This window comes from Oncorhynchus mykiss, chromosome 9 (assembly GCF_013265735.2).
Source record: "Oncorhynchus mykiss isolate Arlee chromosome 9, USDA_OmykA_1.1, whole genome shotgun sequence".
Taxonomy (NCBI): domain Eukaryota; kingdom Metazoa; phylum Chordata; class Actinopteri; order Salmoniformes; family Salmonidae; genus Oncorhynchus; species Oncorhynchus mykiss.
The window spans coordinates 65883010-65901319 of NC_048573.1; the positions used below are offsets into that span (position 1 = coordinate 65883010).

The 18310-nt window shown below is 46.1% G+C and overlaps 1 protein-coding gene across 1 annotated transcript; it reads right to left on the bottom strand.

The window, feature by feature from the left end:
- Nucleotides 1–595: 595 nt before the first annotated feature.
- On the bottom strand, nt 596–10787 carry LOC110532698 (photoreceptor ankyrin repeat protein). Its single transcript, XM_021616792.2, has 6 exons — nt 10357–10787; nt 5764–6244; nt 5321–5450; nt 4903–5043; nt 3502–3681; nt 596–3202 (listed from the first exon to the last, which is right to left on the bottom strand). Exons 2-6 carry the CDS (start codon nt 6019–6021, stop codon nt 2526–2528), a joined length of 1386 nt encoding a protein of 461 aa, XP_021472467.1. The 5' UTR covers nt 6022–6244; nt 10357–10787; the 3' UTR covers nt 596–2525.
- Nucleotides 10788–18310: the final 7523 nt, after the last annotated feature.

An 18310-nucleotide genomic window follows, 5' to 3' on the forward strand; every position in this document is an offset into this window, starting at 1 on the left:
TTGGGGCAAATCCAACACAAAACATCACTGAGTACCACTCTTCATATTTTCAAGCATGGTGGGGGCCTCATCCTGTTATGGGTATACTTGTCATCGGCAATGACTTGGACGTTTTTTAGGATAAAAAGAAAAGGAATAGAGCTAAGCGCAGGCAAAGTCTTAGAGGAAATCCTGGTTCAGTCTGCTTTCCAACAGACACTGGAAGACAAATCCACCTTTCAGCAGGACAATAACCTAAAACACAAGGCCAAATATACACTGGAGTTTCTTACCAAAATGACACCGAATGTTCCTGAGTAGCCTAGTTACAGTTTGGACTTAATAAAACATCTTGAACATCTATGGCAAGACTTGAAAATGTCTGTCTAGCAATGATCAACAACCAACTTGACAGAGCTTGAATAATAAAAAATATACAATCCAGGTTTGCAAAGCTTTCAGAGACTTACCCAGAAACATGTGTTGACTCAGGGGGTTGAATACTTTTCTAATCAGAATTTATCCGTTTTTCTCACCCCCCCCCCCCCCCCCCCCCCCCCCCCAAAAATGCTAGAATTTTTCTTCCAGACTGACATTAGAGTATTTTGTGTAGATCGTTGACAAAAAATTTTACTATTAAATACATTTGAATCCCACTTTGTAACACCAAAAAAATGTGGACAAATTCAAGGGGTGTGAATACTTTCTGAAAGTACTGTATAGTTAGGCTGTATGGTTACACCCCATGGTTACAGACGTATCTATGGTTATGTTGTATGGTTACGCCCCATGGTTACAGACGTATTTATTGTTAGGTTGTATGGTTACACCCCATGGTTACAGCTATATCTATGGTTAGGCTACATGGTTATTGTCTGATCTGACTGTGACTATAATAGCACCAGTTAACAAGCTCACTGAGCTCACACACTAACCCAGCTTAGCCTATAGCCAAAGCTGCTAAATCTATCGGATATAGGGGGAAGAAGGATCATCACTAAGTCACATGGATGTTGTGTTTTTAAACGTTTTAATGTTTGGTTTTGTAATAGAATATTCATTAGGCCTGTTGTATCTTTTCATATTGTAGGAGCCGTATCTGACACATCAATGGTTTTTGACTGGCAAAAGCCACTACACATACGATTTTCTGGATCCTTGACGAGGATGATGGTGTTATTTAAAAATAACCATCACATACTATTAGGACAGAAGTGGATTCCTACTGAATAACATACTTCACATTTCAGCTCCATCACAACATGTGAACTGGATCAACAAACAATTTATTCTAACTGAGCAGGTTTGTGCAACGTAATAATAAGCCACTCAGGTTTATCTTTAAATACCTGAGCCTCATCAAAACTGAGGGGATCCCTGATATTGTATTACTACTCTTGATAAAAGTCAAAAGTCCTCTCACCGGTAACAGTGAAAAATCGACTTCTTTCGGAAGACAGCTAATTGGAGTACATAGGAAAACAAAGCACAGAGCAGATTGGAACTCAGATGTGCGTTGTGGTCAGACCTGGGTTCATATACTATTCAAAATCTTACAAAAACATTCAGCGTTTGCTTTAGCTTGCCTGGAGTGCCAGTTGGGTGTGGTTTGCACTTTTGGGACTTTTATATTGTTTCCATATCAACAGGCAAGCTCTCTCAAGCACAGCTGAAACATTTGAAATGCTTTCAAATTGTATTTGACCCCAGGTCTGGTTGTGCTATATCTGACCATGAGGTTTATCAAACAGGCAACTCTGAAACCTTGTTCATAATCCTCCCTAATCATTTGCCTAACTCATGTTAATGTCCTGTTTCTTTTTCAGGAAGTACCTTGCTTATCAGAAACTAGAGATTTATTTGCTATGGCTCTGGTTCCTTCACAGTTTCGATTGGTTAGCTATAAACATGGAAGACCAAACAAACTCTACTGATCTTTTTAACATCTGAACTCTCAAAAATAAATAAATCAACAAAATAATTTAAAACAGAAAAAGAGAATTCCACATGAAAGATACATTAATAATAATGTCTAGGAATGTCCAGGCCATTGCAGTCCTTACAGCCGCATATCCCAGCAGAGAGGAAAAACAACAGTCCATCCATTAGACTTGGTCCGGCTCAGATGCTAGTTTCCACCCATGTTATTAGAGGCCCCAAGGTAGGGCTGCAACTGAGCCTCCATGATGACCCCAGGCAGGTGCCACCACAGGGGAGCCGTCCCCTTGTCCGTCTTATATGACATCATCACAGTGGATACAATGGAGTTAGTAGGAGATGACAGCAAAGATGGTGGATAAATCAAGATTCTCTCAGGCCGTTTATCATTGAAAAAAATGGTCTACTTAACAGGGGTGGGTCTCCCATGGACACCAATGCAATAGCAGCTGGGTCTGGTCTACTAAGTTCATTGACTTTCATTCAATCAGTAAACAAAACTGCGAGTGGGGTGTCTCGCTTCCTCTTCCGTCTGATGACAGCACAGAGGTCGCTCTATTTTCCCAGAGTTCTGTGCTCCCACTCTGTGGCACTTTACAGACAGCAGTTTAACTTGCCTTGGCAGGCTCCTTTGACTTGGCCGCCACCTTGGCTGCCTTCTTCTTAGCTTTCTTAAGTGCCTTCTCTTGCGCTTGCTTCTCTTCCTCCAACTTTTCCTTTTCCTTTTTCTTCTCCTGCTTCTCTGCCTTGTACTTCCAGACCGGAGGCTCCAGGTGGCCCTTGTGCCTCTTCGCCTTCTTCGCCTTCTTGGGTGTTTTGTCTTGAGACTTGGTGAAGGTGATCTTGGGGATGCAACTAGACGGGAATACAGAGTTCCGGTGGGCCATGGAACAAGGGATGAAGTTACGGACGCCGCTGGCAGCCATCGAGAGAATACTATCCCTCCACTCCGCGTACGAGCAGCAGTTGGCGAGTGAGAAGGGGCTCGACGACGCTGGCGCAGGCTTGAAAGAACATTTCACACCGTTACTATGACACACAGAGCTTTCCTCCAGGTCCTTACTGCTGTGCTTCTCCATCAGCTCCGGCACGGCCAGGCGCCTCTTCCCGAGCTCGGGGGGGCTTGTGGGGCAGAGGGGCCGGCAGCCAGTGGAGACTAGAGGGCTGTGGATGGATGTGGTCATCTTCACCAGGTGGTCCATCACTCCGTTGTCCTGAGGGTCCTTGGGTAAGCTAATGGTCAGGCTGTCCTTCAGACGTTGAGTCAGTGTTTTGGGGATCATGGCTTGAGAAGAAGACAGAAGATAGAAGATTACTTCTATGTAGAACACCTAGTAACATTTCTTGCATTGCAATACAGTTTGATTCAGATTTATTGTCACAGAGACACACTACAGAGAAACACACATATTCTACGCACGCCCAATGGAGAGGTTGGATAAATGGGTCAGCCGCAGTGCAGCGCCCTTGGAGCAGTTTATAGGTTACAACAGCAGGCTACTGGACCACTGCCCACCAGCTTTTTCCCAGCCGGGGCAGGGATTGTAAACGGCAACCCTCTGGTTGTCGGCCGGCCTCTCTAACCTTTGGCAACCAGCTCCTTCAGCTCGGGCCACTCTATCACGTAGCTGTCGCAGAACTGCTCGGCGATGGGGTGCGCCTGGAGAAAACGGAGACGCTGCAGGACCTCGAAGCGACCCGTCTTCAGGGCCCAGTCCATGATGCTTTTCCCCCGGACCTCATCCACTACATTGATATCTGCACCTGGACATTGGGATAGGCAGGGAGACAGAGAAACAACGCACAGCCAAAATGATCACAGGAGCTAGGCAACAAGGTTAGGCACTAAAGAAATGAGGGAAACTGATCAAGATTAGATTTTTATAATGTAATGTGTGAGGCATGTACTCTGACAGTTCAAAGACAATTCAAGTCAATGTAATCGTCCTACTAAGTGGCTTGTGAAGGAACTGTAAAATGTGGAGGGAGATAGAGGATATTAACATAAACAGCAATACACTATGAGTTGGGCTATTCAATTTTGGTTCTGGGGGTTGAAACACTTCCATTTTTCACCTCCTTAGAATCAGGGACCAATTCAGACCTGGGACACCAGGTGAATCCAATTTACTATCAGGTAGAAGCAAAAAAACAGAAATGTTTTGGCCTGCAAGGGCCGGAATTGAATAGCCCGGCGGCTACAGAGAGGAGAACTGTCACTATTTGATTGGCTAATAATGAGACAGTATGTGTTTATGAACATCTCCAGTTTGAAGCAGGAGAATCAAGGGTTTCAATTAAAGGGACAATCAGCATTCCAGCATTCCAGCCATTATTATGAGCCGTCCTCCCCTCAGCAGCCTCCTATGGTACAGATAAGAATAGGTAGTAGGGTGACTTGATGGTGACCTGTTTTGACTTATGTACCGTTAATAGGTGTTACCACAGCCATGTCTCTATCAGTCCTGGTAAATCCACACAAAGCTAATCCAGCCTGCAACCCAAAACAGCTAGTCCCAGATTAGACAAGAAGACGAGAATAGAAAACCAATGTCCTCAGATTTGATCCTTGAACTCAGATAGATGTGCGTCATCATCCTTCTCCACCTAAATGGCTGTCATAATCATACACTTGGTCTGTGTCTGAAATAGCACCCTATTCCCTATATAGTGCACCATTTTTTTTCTTTAACACATTCACAGTAACCATAGAAACCTAATGAATAATACAATAGTCAATCTAGTTCTATGATGATAAGTTGATAACCCATTTCACCATAGTAACTGTGCTTCTACTGATTCGTGAATAAACTTATTAAAGATATCAGTTAGGAAGTTGTCAGTATGGAGAGGAAGGGTTTTTGCGCCACTTGGAAAAGGAAAACCCATGGAAATAGTCTTTGGAAGTCCTTCCAACCCTGCACGCAAAGACTTCTGTTCAATGACTACTCCAATAGTCCAATTTTACTGACTATAGCCACTTACCGGCCATGAGGAGGGAAGACACACAGTCTACCCTGCCTTGCATGGCTGCCTTGATGAGGGCAGTGAAGCCCCGGATGTCCCTCACCTCCAGGTCTATCTTAGGGTAGTAGTTCAGGATGAAGTTTAGAATGGAGATATAGCCTGGGTGGAGAGAGGGGCTGTTATTAGGAAGGTTTAAGTTGCCATAGTTGTTATCACCAGTGGAATTGGGTGGGAATCTTCAGGGGAACATTTTAACAAGTTTTGTAACTGAATGGCCGTTGACTGTGATTATTAAGTTACCAGTTGATTTAGTTCCAGTTACACCCCTGAGTATAATGCTGTGACCCCTACCAGATCATGGAATAGGCGCTTCTATTGATATGATATGATATGATATGCTCACCAAAGCTAGCCAGCATATTATTGCAATGCTTACCGGCCTGGGCAGCAATCATCAGTGCTGTGTTGCCTTCATTGTCCTGATGGTTAATGTTGATCAGTGGACAAGTGTGTAGACCGTAGACCATGTCCACATAGCCTCTGGAGACAGCAAGCATCAGACCATTCTGACATGGAAACAAAGCCGAGCCCAGATGTGGTCATTCAATATGCTCTAATGCAGTGTTTCTCCCCCTTTTATGTACCAGAAACCGCCAAGCTTTTGTTCTTCCTCCTTGTGGGACCCCTTACATTAAAATGAACATTTGAGTAACTCACTAAAAAAGTATAAGCCAACCATCTCAAAGACCAGTCAGTATCATCCCGGGAATCATTGCCAGTCCGCAGGCCAAAGGTTGAGAAACACTGCTCTAAGGCAGAGAGAAATCAAATACTTGTTGAACCCAGAACCACCTGAGGGAAACATGACATAGTCCTTACCATGCCATTGATGTCCAGCTCCATAACCTCTTCCTTAGTAACCCCCCTCTCCAGGACCCTCTGTAGCGTCAGCACCTCGTTCCTGTTACAGGCCTCGTACAGCGTAGAGGTGGTGCCTCCACTACCCCGCTCCATCTCATAGTCTGGCATGATAGAGTCCTCTGACACCAAGCTCGCCGTTTCGGACTCATTCTCAGAGAGTTCAGAATCCTCGGACGGGCCAGCGCCTAGTTGGGGATCATCTTGTGCATGAGCCATCACTGGACCACCAGGTGGACCACTGAAAGGATGAGATCACACCCGACCAAGAGGCCTCCTCTGCCCACGGGAGGATGAGATCACACCCGACCAAGAGGCCTCTTCTGCCCACGGGAGGATGAGATCACACCTGACCAAGAGGCCTCCTCTGCCCACGGGAGGATGAGATGTGGAGAGGACCCTGCCTGGACCCTGCTGATGATTACCACATCACAGCTGCTCCCTGGAAGAATAGACACAGACATACATGACTGGAGGGACACAGACAAACAGACACAGAACAGCAAGAGCGCGTTCGCACACACACACATGCACACACAATATGACTGTCACACTCTTACACCACAGAGAGAGCTCTAATTCAATTACACATTGTGAAACAACTGGCAACTCAATTATGGATGTGAGGAATCAAACGTCCTGTTCGTACCCTATTTTGGTTCCCTTCTCTTCCATTTCCCCAAGATATGATCCTTTTTTTTAAATCAAAGAGTGTTTATCAATAGCTCATAGAGAGTGTCTCTAAACCTTCTCTGGCTCACAATAAACCAACTGAAATAAACCAGCATGGATCTAGTTGGCATGAAACATGCATATATTGTATAAGAATAGCCATCAAACAATCCGTTAGAGTCTGTATTTACACTACATTCAATTACCAATGTGACAAAACATTTTGTAATCATTAGCCTACATAGTTGGTTGACCCTCTCATCTCCATATCTTTCAGTCGATGTTGATCTGTCAAGTAAGTTGCCCCTGAACAGCGTCCTAAGGTTCCCATTAACCTGAGACGGCACGGTCAATACTCCTATGTTTTCTATTTCCAGCCTGGTCTGAGTGTAAGGACTGGTCCACTGATTGGTCTTAGTCAGAGTGAGTGAGTGAGGTTGTAAAGTAGATGAGCCTCAATCCCCCCAGACCTGAGGAGAGCCTTAATGACCAATTCACCTTCTAGGGCTGATGCAACCTGTATTGTGTTTGCTCCGATATTTTATTTTTTACGTTGTCCTTTTCAGCACAGTTCTATCAACTATGGGGGATTCGTAACCAGGCCAGCCTAGTACAGCTCGGCTAGGGTTGGGTAGCTTAGGTCCTATAGTGTGAATCAGGCTGAGGAGAACCTGAGGTGAACCTGAGGTGAACCTCTCCCAGCCAGGTGTGGTTGACAGGAGGAGGTATTGTAATCTGAACAATTACGGCAGTCAGAAATAATCTGCCCTCTCAGCCTCGTCACGGTGCAACCAACGCGCTACCGATAGACGTTTTGTAACTGGATTGAGGCCAGGACACCAGGACACCCTACTGGACACCAGGACACCCTACCGGACACCAGGACACCCTACTGGACACCAGGACACCCTACCGGACACCAGGACGCCCTACTGGACACCAGGACACCCTACCGGACACCAGGACGCCCTACTGGACACCAGGACACCCTACTCGAAGACACACTGAACGTGACGGTCTAGTCTGTATCTGGAGGTCAATACCAGGATTAATAGATAAACCTTGCGTTTAAATAAAGCTTCTTGGGAAGTTTTCTAATGTCTATACTGAGCACACACTGTAAGCCTGCTTTATACACATTGCATAAACTATCAGGGAGAGTTTAATAAGCATTCAATGCATTTACTTTTAAAGCAATTATCTAAAGAACATGAAAAGGGAGGTCTACTGCTGCTGAACACAGACTAACAAGAATGATGTTTTCAGGAATAAGAAATTCAGCAAAAAGCTTTGGCTTCTCTCTCAGTGAGTCAGCCTATGTAGGCTAAGTGATAGGGTGTGTGTAATGGGTATAGACAGGGCATATGGTGCAGACTGCCTGCCTGCTATCATGTCTGGGAAGCCAGGCTGGGCCAGGCCTGCTCAGCATCTGTCACTGCATGGGGCTTCACCTTCAACTAGAGTAGAGTAGCCTGCTGGGTACTAATCAACCAATCTGTGTATATACACACACACACACACACACACACACACACACACACACACACACACACACACACACACACACACACACCAACTGCACTGGTAACAATCAGCAACAATGTTGGTAACTGCCCTGGTAACAATGTTGGTAACTGCCCTGGTAACAATGTTGGTAACTGCCCTGGTAACAATCAGCAACAATGTTGGTAACTGCTCTGGTAACAATGTTGGTAACTGCCCTGGTAACAATGTTGGTAACTGCCCTGGTAACAATGTTGGTAACTGCTCTGGTAACAATGTTGGTAACTGCCCTGGTAACAATGTTGGTAACTGCTCTGGTAACAATGTTGGTAACTGCCCTGGTAACAATCAGTAACAATGTTGGTAACTGCTCTGGTAACAATGTTGGTAACTGCCATGGTAACAATCAGTAACAATGTTGGTAACTGCCCTGGTAACAATCAGCAACAATGTTGGTAACTGCTCTGGTAACCATGTTGGTAACTGCCCTGGTAACAATCAGCAACAATGTTGGTAACTGCTCTGGTAACAATGTTGGTAACTGCCCTGGTAACAATCAGCAACAATGTTGGTAACTGCCCTGGTAACAATCAGCAACAATGTTGGTAACTGCCCTGGTAACAATCATCAACAATGTTGGTAACTGCCCTGGTAACAATCAACAACAATGTTGGTAACTGCCCTGGTAACAATCAGTAACAATGTTGGTAACTGCCCTGGTAACAATCAACAACAATGTTGGTAACTGCCCTGGTAACAATCAGTAACAATGTTGGTAACTGCCCTGGTAACAATCAGCAACAATGTTGGTAACTGCCCTGGTAACAATCAGTAACAATGTTGGTAACTGCCCTGGTAACAATCAGCAACAATGTTGGTAACTGCCCTGGTAACAATCAGCAACAATGTTGGTAACAGCTCTGGTAACAATGTTGGTAACTGCCCTGGTAACAATCAGCAACAATGTTGGTAACTGCCCTGGTAACAATGTTGGTAACTGCCCTGGTAACAATCAGCAACAATGTTGGTAACTGCTCTGGTAACAGTGTTGGTAACTGCCCTGGTAACAATCAGCAACAATGTTGGTAACTGCCCTGGTAACAATGTTGGTAACTGCCCTGGTAACAATCAGCAACAATGTTGTTTGAGAAAGTTATCTGTAACTTCTCACGTTGCATAAAACAAAATTCCCAAATGCATCTCTGTGCTCAGACAGAAAAAGAATGGCTATTTTGCTTCAAGGACTGACTGCTATATTTAGCCATCCTTGATGCTGCTTCTCTGTCTTTTGCTTACAGAAAAACAATGTGTTTATATGTGTGTGTGTGTGTGTGTGTGTGTGTGTATGTGTGCATGTGTTTTTATGTGCATGTGTGTGTGTGCATGTGTTTTGTGTGAATGTGTTTCTACGCTCCATTGTGTATGTGTGTGTGTGTGTGTGCACACCTGCTTGTGTGTGTGTGAATGGGCAGGGATGGGAAAACCTTATTTTTCACCGCAACATAAACAAAGTTGTCGTCCACAGAGGGGCATTGATGTGATTTTATCTCTCTAGCTGCTTGACTTGGCCCTGCTTTTCTCTACAGAATCACATAGCAACGTTTTCCAATCTCTTCCCAAAGAATTAGCCTTACCACGTTTTTTAACTACCTACATGACTACAGCTTAGCCTACTCATTAGTCTAAAAGCTTCCTTTAAGTAGGATCATGTAGGATCTAGTTTAAACACAGATAGGAACACTCAACCTCTTAAAGTCCCACAAGCCTTTATTTTCATTCCTTTGCTGTTCCTCTTAGAAGAATGAAGATTGATATCACTACAACGTGTCCTCTCTCTCTCTCTCTCTCTCTCTCTCTCTCTCTCTCTCTCTCTCTCTCTCTCTCTCTCTCTCTCTCTCTCTCTCTCTCTCTCTCTCTCTCTCTCTCTCTCTCTCTCTCTCTCTCTCTCTCTCTCTCTCTCTCTCTCTCTCTCTCTCTCGTTTTCCTGAGCAGTGGAGGCTGCTGAGGGGAGGACGGCTCATGATAATGTCTGGAACGAAGCAGATGGAATGGTATCAAACACCTGTAAACCATGTGGTTGATGTATTTGATACCATTCCACTGATTCCGCTCCAGACATGACCACAAGCTCATCCTCCCCAATTAAGGTGCCACCAACCTCCTGTGCTACTGGGTCACATAACAACAACTTGTTCTCTAACAACTTCACAAGTCTCTGTTGTTTCTCCGAACAACAAACTGTGGAAGGAGAACATTATAAAACATTATAAAAGGTGCTATCAATCCACAGCATGTGCCTCTGATAAGATTCTGTACAGAAAGTAGTGGGACCATGACCTTTGACAGAGTTACAAACCCATACATGCCAACAAGTCTCACCATAAAATGGTTGTCTATCCAATGGCGGGTATTGTCCTCTTCTCTCTCCCTCTGTTTACTCCCTTTCTCCGTCTTCCTGGGACAATAGCATATGCATCCCCTCTTCCTCTGTTCCTCTGGGTTTGTCTGGCTAAGTACCAGCAACAACAGACCCGTGCTGCTCCAGCTAACGTGCTCTAACCTCCTCCTTACAGTGTGCCTAGGCTGTCCGATAGATCACCACCGCCACACCATCCTCCTCCCAGGTCTTTACATAGACAATGAACGCAAAGTCAGGCAGCAGGCAGCCTGTAGCTGTAAGTTTGTCAGGAGGCAGCATGCTCTCGCCCGATTACAGGAGATTTACAGGAGGATTAGAAGGAAAGAAACAGCGGAAAGAGAGCATTTCACCTGACAGGCTGGCTAGAAGCTGAGCAGGAGGGACTGCTCTCTCTCCCTCTGTCTCTCCAAGTCATTCTCAATCTCTCTCACCCTCCCTCTTTCTCTCCCCCTTTCTCTCTCTTTCTTCCTCTCTCTCCTCCCTTTCTCTCTCCTACTCTTCTACCTCTATCAGGCATTCTCCATATCTCTTCTTCTGTCAGAGACAACCTCTCTAAAGGTCTAAGATAAGTCCTATGATTTAATCACACGTTATGTAGGTCAGTCTGTTGTAGTGGAATGGACCCGGTGTGTGTGTGTGTGTGGGTACGCCCCGATCCCCTGCCCCCCTGTCCGATTGTATAATCCCACTCCCAGTCTTTTTGTGACAGTGAACAGCTCCGGTGAAGTACACACAGCCTGGAGCCTGTTAGCCTAGCTGTTTTACCATGTAAAGCCATTGGATGGGAAACAAACTAACCTGTTACTGAGAGACAGGGGCCTAGTCAGTTAACACACACACACACACACACACACGCACGCACGCACGCACGCACACACGCACACTCACACACACACACACACACACACGCACGCACACACACACACACACACACGCACATGCACAGAGGAAGGTAGAGGCACATGTCCGTCCACATTCACACACAACATGTTCACATAAAGACATCTCTAATCAGGGTCAGGCCCGGCCCTAGCCTTTTGGGGGCCATAAGCGAGATTTGGTTGGAAGGACCCCCTACCTCGCGAGAAATACATTTTAGTGGCCCCTCTCTTGATGACGGAGAGAAACATTTTAGTTTTAAAGGTAATTCTCTGCAATTCTACACATTTTGCCATGGGGCAGGGACAAGTTTTTGTAATTTTATGACAAATTTCCTGCCATTCTACCCATTTTTCCATGACTTATGCCATGTTAATGATATCTAAGTGAGAGTCACTAACAAAATCAATGGGGGTCCCATGGAGGTCAGGGCCCCTGGGCACATGCCCTGTGTGCCCAGTCGGTATTCGGTCATGATTACTACAACTTTAGATAGCTGGCTAGACAAACTTTCCCATCTAAAAATTGTTAGCCAGCATGGCAAAACTGCTGATGCACAACCAGATTTTGAACGTGCACCTGCTGTATTCTACTATTCTAACTCTCAACAGTATGTTGTGACGTGACTGAGTTCTTTAGCTTTATGCCTTATGCCCTGATCAGGGTACACACCAGTTTAGCACAGAGCTCCAGTTACCAAGTAATGGAGAGAGAGCAGTCTGACCCCTGCTGGTTTTAAAGAGAATCACTACGTCTCCAGGACAGTCCTGTCCATTCTATCAGGTGCTACAGGTGTTCAAAGTGTAATATACACATGCAGTATAGCAGACACTTTTATACAAAATGACTAACAGTAGCGCCTGCATACATTTTTGCATGGGTGGCCCAAGAGGGAATTATACCACAATCCTGACGTTGAAAGTGGAATATTCTACCAACTTTACCATACAGCAACAGAAGGGTCCATGTCTTAGGATAACTGAAATAGACTGAGTGTACATTTCAGGGCACTGTTAAGCTGAGCCTTTTAAAACAGGCCTAAGGACATTAGCCACAACCGAAGGTACCTGTGCTCTCTGAGCTCTCTGCCCCTCCTCTCACTGAGGTGACCACATGGACAATACGAATGCACCAACAACTACATTTACATCACTATGCCTATCATAGAGCGATGGAAGGGCAAAGCTCTTTCTTTTCAAAAACCCTGTAGCTTCCCTCATAAAATGAACAATAAAAGTATGTCAGATATCGCCAATTGAAGCCCCTGCTCTAACAACCCGTCAACACTGTGACAGGTTAAGATCTGTCAGTTGATCTCGTATTAAGAGTTAATTAGACAGACAACTGCTGATGCTAACAACACCCCACTGCTGTTTCTGGCTTCCAATCCCTATCAATCCTATCAAATGTCATTCGCCTATTTATTAGATTACACCTTTATTTAACCAGGTAGGCTAGTTGAGAACACCTTTATTTAACCAGGTAGGCTAGTTGAGAACACCTTTATTTAACCAGGTAGGCTAGTTGAGAAAGTGTTCTCATTTCCAACTGCGACCTGGCCAAGATAAAGCAAAGCAGTTCGACACATACAACGACACAGAGTTACACATGGAATAAACAAACATACAATCAATAACACAGTAGAAAAAGTCTATATACAGTGAGTGCAAATGAGGTAAGATAAGGGAGGTAAAGGCAATAAATAGGCCATGGTGGTGAAGTAAATACAATATACCAATTAAAACACTGGAATGGTAGATGTGCAGAAGATGAATTTGCCGGTAGAGATACTGGGGTGCAAAGGAGCAAGGTAATTAAATAAACACAGTATGGGGATGAGGTAGTTGGATGGCTATTTACATATGGGCTATGTACAGGTGCAGTGATCTGTGAGCTGCTCTGACAGCTGGTGCTTAAAGCTAGTGACGGAGATAAGTCTCCAGCTTTAGTGATTTTTGCAATTCGTTCCAGTCATTGGCATCAGAGAACTGGAAGGAGAGGCGGCCAAAGGAAGAATTGGCTTTGGGGGTGACCAGTGAGATATACCTGCTGGAGTGAGTGCTACGGTGACCAGTGAGCTGAGATAAGGTTTTCTTCCAGAATGGTCCTGTATTTGGCTCCATCCATCTTCCCATCAATTTTAACCATCTTCCCTGTCCCTGCTGAAGAAAAGCAGGCCCAAACCATGATGCTGCCACCACCATGTTTGACAGTGGAGATGGTGTGTTCAGGGTGATGAGCTGTGTTGCTTTTACGCCAAACATAACGTTTTGCATTGTTGCCAAAAAGTTCAATTTTGGTTTCATCTGACCAGAGCACCTTCTTCCACATGTTTGGTGTGTCTCCCAGGTGGCTTGTGGCAAACTTTAAACGACACTTTTTATGGATATCTTTAAGAAATGGCTTTCTTCTTGCCACTCTTCCATAAAGGCCAGATTTGTGCAATATACGACTGATTGTTGTCCTATGGACAGAGTCTCCCACCTCAGCTGTAGACCTCTGCAGTTCATCCAGAGTGATCATGGGCCTCTTGGCTGCATCTCTGATCAGTCTTCTCCTTGTATGAGCTGAAAGTTTAGAGGGACGGCCAGGTCTTGGTAGATTTGCAGTGGTCTGATACTCCTTCCATTTCAATATTATCGCTTGCACAGTGCTCCTTGGGATGTTTAAAGCTTGGGAAATCTTTTTGTATCCAAATCCGGCTTTAAACTTCTTCACAACAGTATCTCGGACCTGCCTGGTGTGTTCCTTGTTCTTCATGATGCTCTCTGCGCTTTTAACGGACCTCTGAGACTATCACAGTGCAGGTGCATTTATACGGAGACTTGATTACACACAGGTGGATTGTATTTATCATCATTAGTCATTTAGGTCAACATTGGATCATTCAGAGATCCTCACTGAACTTCTGGAGAGAGTTTGCTGCACTGAAAGTAAAGGGGCTGAATAATAATTTTGCACGCCCAATTTTTCAGTTTTTGATTTGTTAAAAAAGTTTGAAATATCCAATAAATGTCGTTCCACTTCATGATTGTGTCCCACTTGTTGTTGATTCTTCACAAAAAAAATACAGTTTTATATCTTTATGTTTGAAGCCTGAAATGTGTCAAAAGGTCGCAAAGTTCAAGGGGGCCGAATACTTTCGCAAGGCACTGTATGAGGGTGCCCGTGTTTACGGATTTGGGGTTGTGCCTGGTGGGTTCATTGATAATTTGTGTGAGATTTAGGGCATCAAGCTTAGATTGTAGGATGGGCGGGGTGTTAAGCACGTCACAGTTTAGGTCACCTAACAGCACAAGCTCTGAAGATAGATGGGGGGCAATCAATTCACATATGGTGTACAGGGCACAGCTGGGGGCAGAGGGTGGTCTATAGCAAGTGGCAATGGTGAGCGACTTGTTTCTGGAAAGGTGGATTTTTAAATCTGCACCCCTAAAAGAACTCTGCAGGCTATCTCTGCAGTAGATTGCAACTCAGCCCCCTTTGGCAGTTCTATCTTGTCGGAAAATGTTACAGTTAGGGATGAACATTTCAGGGGTTTTGGTGGTCTTCCTAAGCCAGGATTCAGACACGGCTTGGACGGCCGGGTTGGCAGAGTGTTCTAAAGCAGTGAATAAAACAAACATTAGGAGGCTTCTAATGTTAACATGCATGAAACCAATGCTTTACGTTTACAGAAGTCAACAAATGAGAGCGCCTGGGGAATAGGAGTGGAGCTAAGCACTGCAGGTCCTGGACTAACCTCTACATCACCAGAGGAACAGAGGACGAGTAGGATGAGGGTACGGCTAAAGGCTATCAGGACTGGTCGTCTAGTGCGTTCGAAGCAGAGAGTAAAAGGAGCAGGTTTCTGGGCATGATAGAATAGATTCAAGGCTTATAGACAAAGGTAAGGTAGGATGTGAGTACATTGGAGGTAAACCTAGGCATTGAGTAATGATGAGAGAGACACTGTCTCTAGAGACGTTTAAACCAGATGAGGTTTGAAGATGTTCCACAGTTTATAAAATCCGCCTTTTGCTGTACTGTCAGATCAATTTTGTGGTACCAGTAAAATTATCTTTCAAAATAACATAATGCTGTTATTTTCACTAAACTAAAAAATCCATACCACAATAAGAGGTAGTCCCTATGGACAGAGGTACTATTTGGATACTATCATCTCACCAACTGGTTCTATGGCATAATAGTTAGAACTATAGACTGAATCGAGAATTCCGAGGGCAAATCTAGGTAGGACCAGCCTGGCTTTTGCATCTAATGAAGTGGGAGCAGTGAAGAGGCCAAAATATACATGAATTGAGTCCCAAACGGCACCCTATTCACTACATACTGCAATTTCAACCAGTACCAGATGGTGGCAGCAGAGTATAGTCCACCTGCACCAACCATATCGTCTATGGATGCGACAACAGTTGGTTAGTAAGGCTATGTTTACGTTTTCACAGTGGAAACTAACTGAAAATTGGGGATTTTACTGGTTGAGAAGAAAATTAAACAGAGTTCAGCATGTGAATTCTATATTTTTCCAAGGGAGGATATTTTTGCAAACCAGATACTTCCTGATGTTCCCATCCATGCAGATTCAGTTGTCTGGATGCAAATTCTTTCCAGAGTCCTAAAGAATATTGATGTTACAAAATAGAAGGAGACGACAGAGAGAGGGGGAGAGATAGAAGAAAATGACAGAGGGAGGGAAGGGATATAAGGAGACGACAGAGAGAAGGAGAGGAATAGAAGGAGGCGACAGAGAGAGGGGGAGGAATAGAAGGAGGCGACAGAGAGAGGGGGAGGGATAGAATGAGGCGACAGAGTGAGGGGGAGGGATAGAAGGAGGCGACAGAGTGAGGGGGAGGGATAGAAGGAGGCGACAGAGTGAGGGAGAGGGATAGAAGGAGGCGACAGAGTGAGGGGGGATAGAAGGAGGCGACAGAGAGAGGGGGAGGGATAGAAGGAGATGACAGAGAGAGGGGAGGAATAGAAGGAGGCGACAGAGAGAGGGGGAGGGGAAGAAGGAGGCGACAGTAAAAGGGGGAGAAATAGAAGGACACGACAGAGAGAGGGGGATGGACAGAAGGAGACGACAGAGAGAGGGGGAGGGATAGAAGGAGACGACAAAGAGGGGGAGGAATAAAGGAGGCGACGGAGAGGGGGGGAAGAAGGAGGCAACAGAGAAAGGGGGAGGGATAGAAGGAGATGACAAAGAGGGGGAGGAATAAAAGTAGGCGACAGAGACAGAGATAGAAGGAGATGACAGAGAGAGGGGGCAGGATACAAGGAGGCGATAGAGAGAGGGGGAGGGATAGAAGGAGACGACAGAGGGAGGGGGAGGGATAGGGGGAGGGATAGAAGGAGATGACAGAGAGAGGGGGAGGAATAGAAGGAGGCGACAGAGAGAGGGGGAGGAATAGAAGGAGGCGACAGAGAGAGGGGGAGGGGAAGAAGGAGGCGACAGTAAAAGGGGGAGAAATAGAAGGAGACGACAGAGAGAGGGGGAGGGATAGAAGGAGACGACAGAGAGAGGGGGAGGGATAGAAAGAGATGATAGAGAAAGGGGGAGGAATAGGGGGAGGGATAGAAGGAGATGACAGAGAGAGGGGGAGGAATAGAAGGAGGCGACAGAGAGAGGGGGAGGAATAGAAGGAGGCGACAGAAAGAGGGGGAGGGATAGAAGGAGATGCCAGAGAGAGGGGGAGGAATAGAAGGAGGCGACAGAGAGAGGGGGAGGAATAGAAGGAGGCGACAGAGAGAGGGGGAGTGATAGAAGGAGGTGACAGAGAGAGGGGGAGGGATAGAAGGAGACGACAGAGAGAGGGGGAGGAATAGAAGGAGACGACACAGAGAGGGGTAGGGATAGAAGGAGACGACAGAGAGAGGGGGAGGGATAGAAGGAGACGACAGAGAGAGGGGGAGGGATAGAAAGAGATGATAGAGAGAGGGGGAGGAATAGAAGGAGATGACAGTGACAGAGAGAGGGGGAGAGATAGAAGGAGACGACAAAGAGTGGGGGAGGGATAGAAGGAGACGACAAAGAGAGGGGGAGGAATAGAAGGAGACGACACAGAGAGGGGTAGGGATAGAAGGAGACGACAGAGAGAGGGGGAGGGATAGAAGGAGACGACAGAGAGAGGGGGAGGGATAGAAAGAGGCGACAGAGTGAGGGGGAGGGATAGAAGGAGGCGACAGAGTGAGGGGGAGGGATAGAAGGAGGAGACAGAGTGAGGGGGAGGGATAGAAGGAGGCGACAGAGTGAGGGGGGATAGAAGGAGGCGACAAAGAGAGGGGGAGGGATAGAAGGAGATGACAGAGAGAGGGGAGGAATAGAAGGAGGCGACAGAGAGAGGGGGAGGGGAAGAAGGAGGCGACAATAAAAGGGGGAGAAATAGAAGGACACGACAGAGAGAGGGGGAGGGACAGAAGGAGACGACAGAGAGAGGGGGAGGGATAGAAGGAGACGACAGAGGGAGGGGGAGGGATAGGGAGAGGGATAGAAGGAGATGACAGAGAGAGGGGGAGGAATAGAAGGAGGCGACAGAGAGAGGGGTAGGGATAGAAGGCGGCGACAGAGAGAGGGGGAGGGGAAGAAGGAGGCGACAGTAAAAGGGGGAGAAATAGAAGGAGACAACAGAGAGAGGGGGAGGGATAGAAGGAGACGACAGAGAGAGGGGGAGGGATAGAAGGAGACGACAGAGAGAGGGGGAGGGATAGAAGGAGACGACAGAGAGAGGGGAAGGAATAGAAGGAGACGACACAGAGAGGGGTAGGGATAGAAGGAGACGACAGAGAGAGGGGGAGGGATAGAAGGAGACTACAGAGAGAGGGGGAGGGATAGAAAGAGATGATAGAGAGAGGGGGAGGAATAGGGGGAGATATAGAAGTAGATGACAGAGAGAGGGGGAGGAATAGAAGGAGGCGACAGAGACAGGGGGAGGAATGGAAGGAGGCGACAGAGAGAGGGGGAGGGATAGAAGGAGGCGACAGAGAGAGGGGGAGGGGAAGAAGGAGGCGACAGTAAAAGGGGGAGAAATAGAAGGA